Here is an 18541-nt window from a genome sequence, read left to right as displayed (position 1 = left end):
CAGGCTGAGATAGCCAAAATGCTGAATTTTGCTAGTTCTGAGTAGTTACAACTTCAGCTGAAGTCAAAGAGAGCCAAAAGATGGTCAGGCTCTCTAGGAAACAAAACAGCCAGGCCTAAGACTTAAAGTAGGCGATTAGGTCACACTTTCGAATCATCAGCTCCACCACTTCCCATGCATGCATCTCAACTGGGAGAAGAAATATGTAAATGAGATCAGATCCCATGGCAAGAAAAAGAATAAAGCACATCTGTGTTACTTTCTCCTTACTGTCCATTACATTTTAAAGGTAAGGAATGAGAAAAAAAGTACCACAGAACTTTCCAACTTCTTGTTCAGTTTATCACAGGGTCAACTCTGAAAACAAGAACAAGCTTGTTTTAAAAAGTTCTAGCAAACCTAAAGACAATTTTTTGTGGCTACCTAATATACAAACTCAAAGTGTAAAAAAGTGCATGTTCTTCATTGCTGAATTAACTTTTGGAAAGTGATTGTATCAAACTATATAATAAGCAAATTCATATTCTTGCTGCTTTTAAACTACATTATAGTTTCCAAAATATACTGAGAGTAAAGGAAATGTTTTCTTCCTTAGGAGGACACATTGCTTGCAGTCTACAACAGTTTATCTTCTGTTTCTAACACTGATTTTGGAAAAATTAAAATCCAGTTTGCTGAAATAGTTCATTTGTGTTGAAAGTGTCTTACTCCAACTAAGCAGTGACTGAAGCTAGTATTTTGGAACACGAACACTTACTAGATTCAGCGTCCCCCCACCTTTCCAGCACACTGGTCACGTAAGAAAAACACTAAAGATCTTTAAGAACCAAACCCGACCGACATGCTTACTACACAACAGTATCATCCACATTAATTCCGGAGGTCAGAGGAGGGGAAAGGGGATGCACAGAAGGCAGGCACACAGTACCAGAGAGCAAAGGCGAAGCAGCATTCGGCTGAGAGATGAGAATTGCCAAACCTGACTCCGGGCTGCGGTTATCCTTCCCTGACCCCTCGGTGCGCGGTTCGGGAGGGGAAGCCGCACAGCACAGCCCCACCAGGTGCACCTTCCAAGGCTCCAGCCCAAAGCTACATCAGCCCGGGGCCGGCCCGGCCCCTCGGCGCTGTCCTGCTCCGTCCGGCCCGCCTGGAGCCGGAGCCGCCGAGCATCCCTGCGCGTCCGCTCCCCGCACGCTCCGCTCCAGCCTGGCTCCGTCCCGCCCGCGCCTCCTACGCCACTGCCCGGTGCGCTCCCTGAGCCAGCCAACTGCGCATGCACACGGCAATTAGCCGCGCTCAAATTAAAATACAACTTGAAAAATCTAAAAAAAAAAAATGAATCCTCTTACCTTATAACTAGACCTATTTTTTACTTTCTTTTTTTTTTTTTTTAAAGCAACCAAAACAGCAACCAAGGGGGGCGATGCCGGGGCCCGGCGCCTCTGCCAGGTGAGGCTGGAGCCGCCGCGCCGGGGCAGGTCCGGCTCCCCTCCGCCACCGCTCTCCCGGGGTTTATTATTGACAGCCCCTCCGGGCTCTGTGTAGGTACAGTTCATAGGTGAACGATTAAGAAATAATAATATAATCGCAGAGAACCCCTGGGAGTTGCTTTTGCTTAAGAGGACTGGGATGCACGAAGCGCTGCTGCTTCCCAGTCCCAGCTGCCGATTCATTCCGCTGGCTCAACAAAAGTTCCTGTTGCTTTCCTCTTGTCTTCCCGGTGTTTGAAGTGGCAGTACTACTGTGGTACGCGCTGCCTGATCTTAAGATCGGCTGATAAAGGCATGAATACATGAAGAAAATCCCCTGGGGATTTAGTATACGGGCGTGTTTGTTTTTGAAAATCCATGCATAGTAGCAAGCCTAACCAAGTCTGCTGAGGTCTGAAAAGCGCCATTCTGCTAGCTCCCTGCTTTAAAGAAGTCCTAAACCAGGCCTTTTGTTCCCAAAACAGCATAAAAGAACTTGAGGATTCCTTCTCTTTCCCTTCTGATTCCCTGTATTGGTCACAGTCACTTTTTCAGACTTCGTGAGGGGAGCTAGGAAGAAGGCTTCCCTTCCCTTCCCTTCCCTTCCCTTCCCTTCCCTTCCCTTCCCTTCCCTTCCCTTCCCTTCCCTTCCCTTCCCTCCCTTCCCTCCTTCCCTTCCCTTCCCTCCCTTCCCTTCCCTTCCCTTCCCTTCCCTTCCCTTCCCTTCCCTTCCCTCCCTTCCCTCCCTTCCCTCCCCTCCCTTCCCCTTACGCCTTTGCTTTCCTCTTTCACTTCCCATTCACTTTCCACTTTTCTTAGAAAGCTTTCAATAGCCACCAACATTGAAAGCATAGAATTTCAAATATTATTATCCACTAAAAATGGATGTGAGTTTACATTTTTGAAAAACTGTCTAATTTAATGATCTTTCATTATTTTTCCTTGGGACCCTCATTCAGCACATAGACTGGACAGAGCTCATTTGAAAAGCAGGTGCTTAAAGACTGAATTTATACTTTTTATTCAAGATGTTATTGTTATTTACCTCATCCTCTTCAGACTCTGCTGAGAACAGAATTATTAATTTCTGGGTAGGAGGTATAAGTATAAAGGGGCCAAGGTTTTTCTTGGGACACCTGCTCTGGGTTTCAGAGTGCAGCAGGGTGGTGGTGCATGCAGATCACAATCCCTGTGATTTTGCCTGTGCCCAGGAATGGATGCTCCAGACTGCACATCTGAGCCCAGATCCAATAGGCTCCCAAAAAGGAGAACCATTCTTAGAGTGAAAAACATTCACAGTCTGTGTAAATTAGCTTCACATGACTTTACTAGCACCATGTAGGAAATCCATCACACCAATGCAACAGTAAAGTCACATTTTCCAGGGAAATCTAAACAAGTCTCAATCATTCTCTCCCATTTCATATTCCTTTACCTCATTTACTAAATACTTTCCAAAAGATGAAGCTGGTGTCCTACAGAGAGATTAGTTGCTTCCTGTGTGCAAAGCTGATGCATCTTGGTATGTTTCTATTTTTCCAGTGTCAGAGGAAAAATTTCTGTACAAAATGTGTTTGATTGTGCAATTACAAATGATCCAATGCATTGAGCAGACCAATGTTCTGCTTACTCTACTTACTGTGTCCTTTGCAATCCCAGCAATTGTTTGGTAGAGCTAAATATTCTTTAAAAAGAGGAAATTGCTTACACAATGGCAAACACAAAGATATTGACAATTAAAATGTAGTGATGTGGCATTATATGGGCACTTTAATAGTGTCAGAAGGGTTTAGATCCTTTGTATGGCCTGCATAAAAGTCTGCACTCTAAGGTAACAAAATAATTTATAGCACTAGCAGGGTGTCAGCCTCGAGGCAGTTTGATACTAGAAAGGCATAGAGCACTTTGCAAGCAAGTTTCAAAACTATCTGCTGACAGATGGCTTTGGCTGTGATCAGCAGCCAGGAGCAAGGCTGTGCTCCACCGGCGCTGCTGGCTCGGCAGGAGGATCTCTGCTCACACAGCCCATCCCAGCTGGCTCTGGGCTTTCAGCTCATTGCTCAGCTCGTCCCAGTCCCCCTGCACCTGCTGCTGAGTGCCAGGATCTCCTCACCTCTGCACTCCATTGCTAACCCCCACCTCTCCCACATCAACAACCCTTCTAGGTGTCCTCTCCTGTCTGCTCTGGCTGTCCTTTTGTCTCTGTGGCCACGCTTGGGCCAGGCTGGCATTGCAAGTGACACATCGTCCCTCCTCTGTGTTTTCATGGCCTCAGCTCTGAGCAGAAAGGTCAGGGATGTCAAGAGGATGTTAGAGAAAGTGCAGTGTAGTGGTAGTAGTGAGCCTACACACCTGCACTAGTTAAGTCTGTATCACCATGAGATTTCACAATTAAAGTATTCTCCTATCACCATTTCAACTTCTCTGGGTACCCACCACTGCACTGGTACCAGACCTACAGGGGATATAAGGTAGGATGTCACAGTTAAGGTCTTTACTATTTACTGCTTTTCTTTTACTGCTTCTATATAAAAATAGAATGGTACTTAATATGTTGTTATTTCTCAAGAGCACCTCAACCTTAAGTCACTTCAAAGGCTGGGAAAATTTAACTTGCTCATGTTTTTTTTTGTTCACACATTCATTAGGATGAAGTAGTTCAAGAAATGCATTCCTGAGTAAAGCAGCACTTGCAACATCGTGAGAGCAGATAAGAAAAACAACAGGAAATAAAAGCAGCAGAGGGAATAGATGGGAATCCCAAATTTCAACTCATCTCTGAAAGTCAGAAATTATACTTTGCATCTGGCACAATTGCCTGCTACAGAGAAGAGTAATTAGGAAGCAAAAGATGAAAATAAATAAAAATTGAATGATGTGCAAATAGACTACACATTTCTTTGATAAGCTGCTCTCTTTAAAAATTTCCTAACTATGCACAGCAATAGATTCCTCTTGTGGATCTTAGAGACTTGTAACAAATTATTGCCTGATTATAAAATTCTCTGCAAACAGAACTTTGTAACCTTCCCAGCAGACTGCCCCTGCTCTCAGTTGCCTCTTTACCTTCAGTGCAGAAACACATGGAACATTTATAGTAAAGGCAGAGAGCTCGTAACTCTCCAAATTCTCGAACATGTTACAAAAAGCCCAAAAATTTCTGTTTGTGCAAAGCAAAGCTTTTCCTGAATTTGTGTTTACTTACATACATGAAAAGGTACACTGTGTGCTTGCCAGACTTTTAAATTTTTTGTTCACAAAAGCTTCAAAGCAGTTAAAATCTTCCATCACTATTTTGTTTTTCTTTTTTCCCTTCTCTTGGTTAAGCCAAACTCATTTGGTAAGTTACACCTGACCTCCACTTTCTGCTTACAGTTGTCTGCTCTGAGTGCAACAGATACAAACTGATTGAATGACATCTTGATGGAATGAAAAAAATTTGAATATTTAGGGAGGGAAGAGACTGATTTTAATTTGCTGCTGAAAATACAGTGAGCAAGGTGATCCATTGGGCCTTTTGGAGAAGAGAAATAAATAATGAAGATAAATGCAGTAAATTCTTGAAACATGACTTTGTAGGAAAAGCGTGAGAGAAAATACTTCAAGTTGGACTCTGTGCTGTTGTATCTCAGGCACTACACTTTATGTGGCATACGTCATGCACATTAAAAAACTTCATTTGGTGAGCTGTCCTGACAACTGGCTTTGTACACCTTTGTTCTTATTTAAAACAGGTCGTTCCATGCAGCTGTTAAAGAAACTGTGTGCACACACACACGTTTGCACACAGGCTTTTTTATTACCCCTCAGATCTTTCACAATAAGTCATACTGCCTAGGTTTTAAATTATTATTCTGTTTATTACAGCATGAAAATCACTCTGCATTGGGAACTGTTGAAGCATGATTCAAAAGTTTAACAAAAGCATTTCTGGCTTTGTTTTTTTCCTGTTGCACTCTACCCCCTTCCTTTTGGTTTTCTGCTTTCTTAGCACTTGTGTGTATCCTTTTGATAGCTGGAAAGCTCAGCATCTCCAATACTGCTGGGATTATTTTAAGTAAAAGTGATTACAGCTGAAGCAGGACCTGCTTATGTCATGGTTATTGCTTCATAGTATGATTTGGCCCTGTTTTGGGAATAAGCAGCAGGAGTCTCATAGAAGCCTGTTGTGGCCCTACAACAAGAGCATCTTGGGAGCCAAGGGAGAAGGTGTCCTGGAGCTTAGAGAAGGACACTTGGCAGGATGCCACTTGCTGCCCTCTGTGCACCCACCACTGTTAGTGCTGGCTGCTTCACCTACCTGTGCTCTATCCCAGCACCTCACCAAGGCTGTCTCTCTGCTCTGGGCTCCACCCTTGTTCTTCTAAGTTACTTGCTTTTGAGGTGTTAGGTGTTCATGGGGAAAAATTTGGAAGAGTGAGCTCAAGTCTTTAAAAGTAGGGAGAACCATGCCTATTCTCAGTTTACCCAGAGAGAATTAGTCTTTTGGGAGTGTCTTGGCCTCTTTGCTCCAGCTGGGTCTAGGATGTGACATTAATCCTGACTTGATTTTCTCCTTTCTGTTGCTTTTGTTCTGTTAGCCTAAACCTGTCTCTTTACTAGTCCTCATTTTTTACAATCCAGGTCCATAATTTCAGTACTTTCCCCATTGCTCTCACTCCTGCAGACCTTTCCTGGACATTCTTCTCTTTTGTGTTTCTTCCCACTGACCATTCCTTCAAGCAAGGTAACCCAGTAACTCACTGGGGTTGAAAGGCACCTGGGTCCTACACCTAAAACTAAAGGTTGTCTACCTCACTGCTCCACACTTGATACACCACTGGAATATAGTATTTGATAGAGTGAGTAAAACTAGTGGGCAGCAAAAATGCGAGAAAACAGAATCCAAAGAATTCCTGCTTCATTTTGTCTGGAGCCACCACGAGAGGGTTGCAAACATTGGAAGTGTGCCAAAAAAGAAAAAAGTGATAAAATTTAAAATCTGGATTTAGGAAATAACATCATTAATATTGTCATCATTTTTGCATGCAATTGCATGCACTGGGCTAGTCGAGCATGGAGAAGCTCACACAGCTGTACAACAGCAATGCAGCTTGAGGGCAAGTAACTGGTCAACTGGAATCAAGATAAAAATTCATCTCTGTCAATGCAGGGTCTCAGACCTTTTTAGAAATACAGCCTTTGTGTGCACTTGTTCATATCATATTCAGCCACCTTGGTCACAGTGACCTAAGAATAATACAATACACAAAAAAGCAGAGAAAAATAATCTAATGAAGATTTCTTCTTGATTTTAAATTACTTCCTTGTGAATATCATATTATCAATGATTTAGCAAACAATGCATCCTCATAAAAATTTTCAAATTCTTTAAAAGAGCAGCCAGCAGCTGCTTTTATGATCTAGAGAGAGACTGAGCCAGCAGAGAGTAACCCTGGCTGTCACACCACATCCTCATAAGCCATGTCCCAACTCTCAGTCTGAAAGGCTGTGAAGGTATTTCCATTATTTTTGGTGCCAGGACCCTCAGCTCTTGCCCTGAACACAAAAGACCACACACTTGCCCACCACATCCATCCCACAGCCCCACCTTTTTGCTGGGGGATGGATGTGGTGGGCAAGTGTGTGGTCTTTTGTGTTCAAAAGACTACTACTTTTGGCCTGTGTTCCAAAGGTGCAGCATAAATGGGCACCTCTCCCCTCAAAACAAAACAAAAACCAAACAAATCAAAAAACAACAAAAAACCCCAAAAACCAACCAAACAAAACAATCACAACTGTGAAAAACCAACAAATAAACCCCCCTGCACCTAAACAAAGCTTTTTGATTATCACATAGCTATTTACTACAGCTCATGCAATTCTGAGGTTTGCTGATTGCATTAGAATTGTGTCTATTGAGAGACAATTAGAGAAGAGTCTGTCCTCACAGCTCCCCTCCCCAGCCAGCACACTAGGGCCTAGACTCACCCTAGGTTTGAGCCTGCTCTTTCAACCTTTTACTTCTAGTTGCTTAGAGCAGAATTCAAAAAAGACTACCATAAATATCTGGAATGCAATCAATGAAGAATTTTAAAAGGAAAAGATAAAGAAAACAAACAAAAGAAAACAAAAAAACCCACCCAAACCCAAACCAAAAATGCCCAATACACACAGTACACATATAAAGATGAATGGTCACAGGCATCTGATTTTTGAGCAGATCTGTATTTGGTTGCCCAGATTTGCTGTTGCACATCCGTGGTAGTCCAGTCATCTTGCCTGAACTGAGCATCATTCTTCACCTGAGGTTATTTGGGCCTAATTATGACTTTAAAAGCCAGGGCTTGATTCTGAGGACGAGAGAGACATGGGCTGATCACAGCCCTTGCACAAGAACAGGACCTGTCAGTGCTTCCATTCAAAGAAACACTTACTTGCACCAGCCCCTGTGCATCCCTTGCCACAAAAACAGCATGTGGGGTTTTATTTCTCTCCTCAGTCTGCAATACTTCTAGTTTGCACTACCCCTTTCCAAGAATGTGTCCTGACTGTAGCCTGTTGAGTATATGAATAGCTAAAAAAAAAAAAGGACAGGGAAAACTCAGGTTCTGAGATGGAGAGCAAGAAAGGAGAAACTGGGATAGTTTCGTACAGTAAGTGGGAATTAGAAGGTGCTGTGCTTGCCTTGGTCTTCAAATTTCTTTCTTCCATGTCTGTATTGCCCTCAGAATAGCTGCAGGGCTTATGCAGTCTGGCCCTGTTGCTCTCTAGTCAGTTATTCAGTCATTAGCTGTTGATTTCCACTGAGCATCCTCACTTACAAATCACTTCTATCATTTAAAATCTTCTAGCGACATAAGTGCAGATGATGCCTCATGCACAAGGAGGCAAAAGCTTACAGCCTCCTCAGTGGAATCAATAGGCAATGCTGACCTAAAAGAATGCAGAACACAAAGGAATAATTTGGCTGTGGAAGTTATGTCAAAAATTATAGTCATTAAAACTATTCCTATTATTATTGCTGTTGTTATAATTATTGTTTTTATTGTTATTATTATAGTTCATTATTATTGTTGTTGCTGTTATTGTTATTACTATTGTTATTACAATTGCTATGATGAACCAAAATGCATATATAAGTAATATAAAAATATTATTTTACAGGAAATATGTATTACTGACAAGTTAATTTTCTGGAGAGCAGAGTCCCATGCAGAAGCTGTAATTCCACCCAACAAACTGCTGTATGTAATACATTTATATGTGCGTGTATAGACTTCTACAGGTACAAGCATTTCGGAATTCCTACTCTGATTCTATTAATCCCATTAATCAAGAAGAGCTCTCCTGACTTCAAAGGAGTTGCAACAATGCCAGCTTTGTGCTCATAAAATCCAGCATCAGGATTAATTATTTCCTAAGACCTGAAGAAGATGGATGTAGGAAGCTTGGGTGAGCTAATGGTGGGCACAAGGCAATGGTGCTTGTCACTGAAAGTGACTTGGGGCGACTGCACTTGTTCTGTCAGGTGAGGACAGGAGGCAGTGAAAGCAGGACAGACTCTCCTCTATTGCAGGATGAGCTGTGCCCATGTCCCATGAGCTGTTCTCCACTGCCTTTCACTGTGACAGACACCGCTCTGCCCCTGCTGGTTTTGGAAACCACGGCTGTGTCCCAGGCAGGCATTTTCAAAATGAAAAAATGTTGGAAGCTATGCATCATTTTAAAACAAGTTAAGTCATCTAGGAAAAGCCTGACATTTAAATGATGAAAGAGAATACATCTATCCCTTTCTGGTTCCTCTGAAAATGAACTTTTTAAAATGGAATTGTCCAGGAACTTTCATTCTATGATATATGTACTTGTCACCAAGAGATACTTTTTCAGCTATGACATAATTGCTATCATCAGAAAAACCTTGCTGTCATGCTGCTATAATTTAGCCTCATTTTCTGCTCATTTCTTTATCTTTCCTCATTAAGGCATTATATGTTCAACCATGTAGCTATTAATCATTCCCTAGCATAAGTGACTGCATAACAAAGCTGTGTGAGTAATTGATTTTTCAGTTTCAGAGCTGAACCGAAAATTAAAAAATATGTTTTAAAAAGCTTTTTCTTTTTCTCTCATTCATGTGAAAAAAAGTGTTTCATGGGGATTTCAGTGAAACATTTGTTTGTTTCAGATCAGTAATTTCATTTCCATTTTTGTCATTTTAAGAAAAGCAGGGGATAGAAAGGACTGTATCTTGGCCCAGTTCACCAAACCAACAAGTGAAAAATCCTCCCTTTTTCAGAAGATCAAGTGATCTGCCTGGACCAGTGAATTCCTCTGTCTGGGAAATTTGAATACTCAGGCCCTGACCTATGAGAAGATTTCCATCTCTTTGGTGAAAAGAACCCAAAATTATATAAGCGACTTGTAAAAATATAACTATTTTTCCCAGGAAAAATGGGAGCAGACACCCCAAGGAACCAGTGAAGTGGCCAGGAAGGCCTCCTCTGAGAGGTGGATTCAGGTCCCAACAAGTTGACAGAAGGATTAAAAGTCTGTTGTGGTCCAGGTGAGTGGCATAATCACAGGGTTATTTGATACCTTTTTTTTACTAGCTGGTCTTGTGAATTAGGTCACCAGATTTTCTTTGTTGACATTAATAATAGTCTTTCACCCAAAATGGTATGTCTTAATGAGTTTTTAAAAAGTTAGTTGAAATACTAACTATGGCAACAAAATATTACAGTCAGGCACCTACTCAAGTACCTTACAAATAGGTGGTGAATTATACATTTTGCATTTCTCTGCCCTCACACTTGCACAGGCCTTGGCCAATTTCACAGGAACACTTTGTCTGGATATTTGCACCCCCTGGATTTTTTTATTTCTGCCTTAAGATTTCTTCACATACAAGCCTTAGAAAGAAATGAAAACTGAAATGAGGCAAATATAAAACTCAGTATTTCTAAATCTCCACTGCTGCTGGAGATGCTGCAGGAACGAGAAGAGATGTGGGACTTAGCACCCTTTTGGGGAAAGAAGATGGAGAAAGCATTACATCTGTTTAGGGTTAGCAGAGCTTCCATATAGGCTCACTGATTCAGAATAACCCCCCTAGCCAGATGATGTCTTGAGGTTCTTGATACAACTTATGGAAGTTATCAGACCATACAGAACAGGTCTTGCATATTAGCAGGGCATTAGGGCAGTAGGTTGTACACTTCACTCATTAGGCTGTGCATCTCTGCACAGCTAAACTTGCATTTAAACATCAAGCAAATATCCAACCTGTTCAAGCTCGAGAGTCTATTATATCTTTATGCTTGTAAATAAGTGGTATCTATTTGAATTTTTTAGAAATTCACTGAAACCTGGCATTTCAACTGAAACCTGTTTCTAATCTCTCTGAATGAGGAAGCAATTTTCCCTACATGACCCTGATTCAATTCTTGTTTTCTTTGCCTAAAAAATGACAACTTAAAAAGATGGCCTCAGCAGAGCTGTGAATTGATATTTATTTCAGTAGTATAATAACTCTGAAACATGCCAAAGGCCTCCTAAATGTTCAAATTGTTACCTATTGCACCCTGGACAGAGTTTGAGTTCGTGAGTAGATTTTGAATGAAGTAATATTTTCCCCCCTGTCTGACCCTGGGAGCATTTGAATTGATGATTTTAGCAAACAAACTTGCTAGGAATAATGAAGTACATATAGTTTTGTATAATAATTCTCTCTCAAGGGCCATGGAGCTGATGCCTACTTAGAAAAAATTTTGGAAAAGTAGCTGAAACAACACATGATGCCATTTTATATAATCCCAGAAGTGACTGAAAGACTGGACAGTTTTGAGGACTATCCAAGTGTAAAGGGATGGATTTGGATTAGTCCCAGCCCACATTGTGTAAGACTTGCAATACTTTCATTTTGTTTCTCCACAGTCAGATGTCACTGTTTGTTCTCTCGTTTTCAAATTACCTTTGGAACCATTTTGTTGGAAGCTGGGACCAGATTCATTAGTTAAAACATAAACTTTTAGTCATCTCTGCTTGCAGTCAGCTAGAGCTGTAAAACAGGACCTGCAAAATTGATGGCCTTCAGATTTACTTAACTGTGCAAAAATTGTATTTGTCATTACCAGGTTTTTTAATTCATTTCTTTTAAGAGACTACCCCAGAATTTCTGATCTGTGACCCTGTGAATATATTACATTGACAGAAAATAACCAGCTTTTCCAAACCATACCAATAGCATGTCAGCCTGAAAAGAACAAAAATGCACTGCTACCCTTGTCTTCTACCTTATAATATTCAAAGTTTAGAGATGCACTTAGTGAAAAGTAGACAGAGTGACTCAGTGCTCTGGTAAGGCCAGTAATGTGGGGTAAGATGAGTAACTGCTGTAGGCAATGGTGAAGTCCCTTTGGGATGGCTTTTCCTTTTTTTTGGTCACAGTTTGGAAACCAGGACACAGAAACAATCTCAATATGAGAAAAAAAGCCAGAGTACAAATATGGCTAAAAATTTTTTGGGGGGGGGGGGGGGGGGGGAAGAAGACAGCAAAATTATTTCTGTAAAGTAACTTAATTTCCAGACTTTAGAGGAAACACCAACAGATTGCTGTTACAGGCCAAAATCTGTGTTATAGGTTTGGATCTTGTACCTCACCCCAATACTTCTGTATGGGCCTATTCTTATCACAGAATTTGGCTCTATGGTGGTTAATCACAGAAATTTATTAGTCTTGACACTTCATATTTTTGGCTTGATTGTTCTCTAAACAAGTAATTGACTGATGGATACTCTGCCCTGCTGTCTTTCTGCCAGCTCCTTTATTTTACAGCCTTCATAAAAATCGAGGGAAAACACAAACTGGAAGGGCAACACACACAACATCTCCAATCTATATCACACTCCAGCCTTTACACTTGCTTGGATCCATGAAATACAGGGAAACCAAAAGGCAAGCACTTCCCCATGGAAGGCTTGGTGCTGCCGTCTCGTGGGAAAAGGGAGAAGGGAAGCTTTGGTAATAAAAGCAGAAAAGCAAAAAGGGGAGAAAAGGGAGTTTGTAAACTTGTTAACATCAACACTCCCATTTTTGTTTCAAGAGGGCCGTGTGCTTTATTGCTCACAGATCAGTTTCCTTTGCAGGTGATGTGGGCCCAGAATTACATCACCAGCAGAGCAGCCAAGAGCATCTCGGTGCCAGCATGACTGAAGTCCAGAGGAATGTATTATCACAGAGCTCCGAGGGCCTTGCCAGTGCATTCCTTGCTGGGGGTGCTGCAGTGGGGAAGGCAAAGAGGAGACAATTTTACGTGAAGACTGAAAGGGAACTTTGTGGAGGAAAGAGCTGGGGTCACAGTCTTGCTGTCTCCTCTAGGCAGATCTAATTATGGCCATGTACTTCAAAAGAGGGTTTAACTAAAACCAGATTTAGTAGGGCAGTGCTTAGGAAGTACAGACTGAATCCTCAGCCTGGCCTTTGAGGAAAATGTGAAATGCTTCAGTGCACTGAGAGAACACTCACAGTGCTTGTAAAGAATAATTTGAAGTGCTGAGGAAAGCAAAAATCAATATTAAATCCTCATCCCTTCAGTGAATACAATAAAGTATTCAGTCTTACAATAAAACATATCTATCCTTTAGCCCAGACAGCACTGAGATACTGGGTGTATATTTCCTGATCACTGTGTGGTGGGGTGACAGAGTCTCAGCAGTCTCAGGGATCATGCTGGAAATGATCAAATGACACACTAAGCAGTCACACAGATGGGTCCCCCATAACAGAGCTCCAACAGAGCCTTTCTGCCACATCACACCCTCTGTTTGGCAACCCACATCTCATCCATATTCCCTCCTCCTCCCATTTTTGCAGGCTTTCAGGCTATTTCTTCTATCCATCCTGGATGGCAGGACTTAGTGGTCTTCACTTCAAGCCCCTTTCTGAACCTTTAGAATCACTGGGAGCTTTCCAGTGCCTTTAATAGGAGCAAAATGTGCTGTCAACCAACAGGATTAAAAGAAGGGCGCAAGAAAAAAAATTTCACATATTAGCACATCTAAAAATGTCAGCATTTTAAATCTCATCTCCTAGGTCAATCAAAATGTCAAAGAAATGCTGACATTACAAAGATCTTTACTCTTTTCCACCAGAAAAAAAAAGCTGATCAGCCCTGCTGATCAAATGAAAAGGTTTATATTTGATAAACTAAAGATTTTCCCCCCGACCCTGCCCCCAGTTTCCTAAAAGGGAAGGCAAGAGGGCTGGGACTAGGCAGCACAGAGAACAGCCAAGTACCATTTCATGTTAAGTCTGCTTTGCACAAGAATTTTTGGGGTCATGAAGTACCAATAGCTGGTTTAGCTGTGCCCAGCTCAGCCCAAAGTCATGCCACCAGCTCTCTCCCCAGAGCACAGCTCAAGTTCATGAGGGTGCCTGTGCTGGGAAGACTAATTTTATCCCTGAGGCTGCTGATGCCTGCTCTGCTGCTCTCCAAGTGCCCACTGCAAGCCACAGCACCAATGCAGTTCTGGCCAGAGCCTTCATTCTCCATCTCTCAGACCAGAAATGCCTTACACCACCCCTCCAAGTCTTTGAGGGGGCCTGGGGGCTTCAGCTCTTCTCTATATTCCTCAGCCTCCTCAGGAGGCTCCAGGAAGATGTCTGCTTCTGCATTCCCTGGAGCCAGAGATTCCCAAGCACAGCTTGATGTTAGAGGAACAGCAGCTGAAGTGGGCAAGCATTGAAAAAGGAAATGTGATTGCATAGAAAAATAGAAAATACTGTCCATAACTTTCAAACATCATTAGGTGCTATTGTAGCATACTATAGGGAAATTTGCAAAACGCTTCAGCCCCCATGTCTGTGGAAGCACCCTCCACTAAAAGTACCTGATTTCTTTCATCTCCACCTGGCAAAAGGTTATTACTACTCTTTTCCTGTAACATGCAAACCTTTTCCACATTCTTTCTTCAGGTCAGTTGGTCTTGCAGAGCCAACAGCAACAGTGAGGCCCATCAGCCTTCTCAATTTACCCCCACGTCCCCAGCTGTCTACATTTTGAACATCCCAGTGCATACTTTTCTCTTTTTCATACTTTTCATGCGTCATTATTTTTGAGAAATCATGTTTTCCTGTTACTTCCTTCCTGTATGAGGCTGGCCTAATAATTAGTCACTCATAGGAACTGTTTGCTTTCATAGCTTGTTGTTGTAGATGGATTAGAGATAATGTATGAAAACACAAGTAAAAAATATTCCAAAGTAAATACATTAAGAGAGTGTTAGACATACATTAGAACTGAGGCATATTTCTTTCCTAAAGAATCCCCTTTTTGCTTTGTTCAAACTTTCACGAGACAGCAAAAGCAGATGTGCCTGTGAAAGCTGATGTAGACAGCAATGGTTCGGGAAGATTGATAAAATGCTGTGAGCAAAGAAACTGCTGAAATAACTTGGAGCCAGTATAGAAATTATTACTTCTCTCATTGTAGCAGACTGCTGTGAGATGGCCATCCTGCAGCACTGCTCTTCCTCTGGCTCACCCTGTCTCATTAACATTATAACTGCGAGTGCCGCAGAGTGGCTGACGGGCAGGGTTGGGCTCTGTGTCCCTTTTCGTTTTCTTGGAGACTGCAAGTCTGTTCAGCTCTTAATAAAATAACTCTCAAAGTGCCACAGTAAAGTGATATGTATAGTGGTACTTATAAAACAAGAATGCCTATGCAGGACCTTAAAAAATGCCTTTGGGCAGGTCAGTTCTCTGTCCCAATATGTAGACTGAGTATGAGTTTCTTGTATGCTTTAATCACTTTGGGGCTTTCCTAAGAAGTCATCCTATCACCCTCCCTTTCTTTATGAATACAGCCATCAAACAATACTACTTCTGGATTTTAATATCTACAAAGACATGGGTGCAGCCTCAGTTTCATGTGCACTCAGAAAACAAAGGTAAGAAATTGAGGTTGTTTCAGACTTTATGCTTAGCAATTGGCTTCCAGCCCACCCTGATTTTGACAATCTGCTCTGTAAGTGATCTGAGAGGAGGAACCTAGAGAGGGAGGTACATGCATCTTGATTTTTTATGTTTAGCTGCACGTCATGTTCTCTCTGCTTGGTCACTATTATCTTGAAACAAGTTAGTGTCATAGACAAACAAAGTGGATTAAATAACAAACATCAGATTTCTGGTGTTACTCAACATAAATCAAAAGGACTTCAGCGCTGCAATTATTCCCCTGCAGCCACCAGTACTGAGGCACTGGTGAATAAAGCCAGCAGATTTAGTTGCTCTTGAAGATCTGCTTTCAAGAGAAATTCAAATTCAAATTTTCCTTTTCTTATTGATGTTTTTCCAAAAATTGTAGAATGTAGAAAACTTAAAGTTTGAGAGAGCAGGAAGGGTAAGAGAAAATGCCCACAGATATAGGACGTGATATCTTAGTGGTAAGACAAAAAGCTCTTTAATCTTGACTTCATTAAAGGAAGTCAATTCAACCCAGGCCATAATAGTGGACCATTTAGTGACTTTCACACATTGAGGGGGAACAATAAGAAGGCAACAATTGTCAAATTAATGTGAACATTAAAATGTAAGGACAAATGTAAATGGTATTTTAATACCACCTTTGTAGCATTTTAGTGGATGCATGTTGACACATACATGGATATTCAGCATAGAGACAAAATGTCTTCTATGAGAATCAGATGTGAAGTTGCTCCTTACTTGAAAATACAACATCTTCTTTTCTTAAAACTTTTTTAAAATATATTTTTGCATTTCTCCTTTTCTACTGAGAGAATCAATTTGCTAAAAGATGCAGAAGCATTTTTTTGTTCTTTAAAGTTTGCCAATTAACCCAGGAAAGTAAAGACAGACCAAAACCAAAACCTATTAAACCAGGAAATACGGTCGCTGTAGCTCATGTGCCACCTACTCAAAGTTGGCACTGAACTGAGTTCAGGAAATACACTAAACAGTTTTGCTCCTGGCTTTTTGCAAATGTCTGCCACAAGCCTGTGGTTTCCTCAAAAGCATTTCTTCTTTGAACTTGCCTTAAGTATTTTTCTTAGAGCCTTAGAAAAAAAAAAAAAAAAGAAAAAACAACAAAAAGAAACACAACATGGATTGATTTCAAGCAGTTTGGTATAAGCACAAAAAATTCATATTGAAAAACTGAGGCTGTTACTGAGTGCTCAGTCTTCAGCTAAGGTAGGTGATCATTCTTTTCTTAGAGACACAGAGAACCAATTCCTGGTCCAACAAGCAGGATAAACACTCAAAAAAATGAAATGTGGGGTGTATGGGACTCTGAGATAAACACTGCAGATACTCCATCACAGGCTGGGCACGTTTTGTAATGCATGATAATATTTTCTTCCAGATAACTTGCCTGAGGCATGCTTCTTCAAAATATGAAAAAGAATGCAAATGGTTTGTGACTTTGCAAGCCTAAAGGCAAAGGGCATGGCAGAGTCCCACCACTTGTGTGCCAGTATCCTAATGTGTGTTGAGATTTTCCTTACCCTGCCCTCCTGCTGTGACAACAGTGCTCTGTCCTTCACAAAACTCAGCGCTTAGCTAAGCAAGCCAGTCCCAAACTTTGCCAACACAAACAACATCTGATCTAAAGATACCTGGAGCTGAACCCAAAACGGGCATGACTAATTCAAAACAAATTTGTTTCTTAAGTCAAGCTCACACTGCAGGAACATTCAGCAGTATTCTTCCAGATCCAGACTTGCACAGTAATGTACTTATGAATGACATGAGTGGACCGACATTTACAGATGTTTTACACAAAAGTTTAGGGTCATTTAAACACAGAAAATTCCTGGCTGTGTCACTGCTGAAGGGACAAGCGCTGGGACGCTGGGGTTGGTGTTTAACTCACCTCTCCCGCTCCTGTTCCAAGAGATTGGTAAAGTCATCGCTCTTGTTCATGTAATCTGTGTGTTTGTGCTTCTCATTCTCTAGCTCGTAAACGGTGCGGCGATGGCACTTCTCTGCCAGCAGGAGCTGCTCCAGCATGCGCCGGTACGTCTCCTTCTGCTTTTCTTCAAGTCTGTCCAGCTGGATTGTAGGAAAGAAGAGCAGACTGTTTTAAAGGTCTCCTTACTTGCTTCATCTGATTTATTGACCAACAATGTTGTGCTTGGTAAATGCAAGTCCTGTAATTATATGGCTTGGGTTTTACATAAAGCAGTGACTAGAAATAAGAATAACTGCCCCGTGAAAGTAATGATTTATTTGGATGACATATTAGCAATAAACATTTGCAGTTTTCAGATACACAAAGGACAGAATTTCACTTAGCTTTAAGCAACAAATAATATTGTTGCAGTGCCGCATTTCCCCTGTGGTGAGGTGCTGTCCATACTTTCTTCATTTCACTAGGAAAGAGCTGTAGCTCAGAACTCAGAGCCTTGGAGCCTGAATTCACACACCTGTATGGGAACTGGACACTTGCATGTGATGCTTAAAGTGTAATCTGAAGGCTGAAATTTGAGTTACACATCTTTAACACACCTGTAACTCTGCTGAGATAAAAGATCCAGGTTATTTAGATTCTGTCCAGATTCAGTTTTACATAACCAAATGCAGTTAAATATAAGCCTCAGGAGTTTCCCCTCAGCCTGTTTTTTTACAGAAATTCTCTTTATTTATTCACAACCCTTTACCCTTTTTGTCTTCTGCATTTTTTATTAATTTAATATGCCAACTATTATTCAAACAAACATTAAAACCAGGGAGGTGTGTCTGAAAACTTGCCAGGGCACTCTAATTCCACCACAGCTATTCATGTTGCTCCTTTGGCTGTTTCTTGGGTGCAGATGACCAATTTCAGCCTCCTCCTTGCCGGAGCAGCTCTCAGCCTTTGTGCTTCTCTGGTTGCTCTGCCCACTCCCACCCCTTACCCTGTGAGAATCTCATCTTCTTCAGCCCCAGCTGCCCTGGGCTGCTGTTGTTTCACAGTATGTCTCAGTAAACTGAGGGAAATAAGAGAGCAGGAGGACCATGGCAGTTTGCTCTCCAGAAGCTGACTGTAGCACTCAAAGTGAAAAAGTAATTGCATTTTATAAAAGAGCCAGGT

At 41.5% G+C, this 18541-nt stretch overlaps 1 protein-coding gene across 5 annotated transcripts in view; it reads right to left on the bottom strand.

Annotated features, from left to right (window-relative positions):
* FILIP1 (filamin A interacting protein 1) overlaps positions 1-18541 on the bottom strand; it is a 102049-nt gene that overhangs the window by 22904 nt on the left and 60604 nt on the right. For 4 of the 5 annotated variants that reach the window (XM_030236045.2, XM_018919137.3, XM_050972516.1 and 1 more), the window contains one exon: positions 17342-17520. In XM_030236045.2, the coding sequence (XP_030091905.2) occupies positions 17342-17520 (179 nt within the window). Of the gene's footprint in view, positions 1-979; positions 1186-17341; positions 17521-18541 lie in introns of those variants that run through there. The other variant, XM_050972517.1, reaches the window with a different exon arrangement.

This window comes from Serinus canaria, chromosome 3, assembly GCF_022539315.1.
Source record: "Serinus canaria isolate serCan28SL12 chromosome 3, serCan2020, whole genome shotgun sequence".
Lineage (NCBI taxonomy): Eukaryota > Metazoa > Chordata > Aves > Passeriformes > Fringillidae > Serinus > Serinus canaria.
Note: the sequence above shows the minus strand (reverse complement) of the source record. Positions and strands in the feature narration are given on the sequence as shown.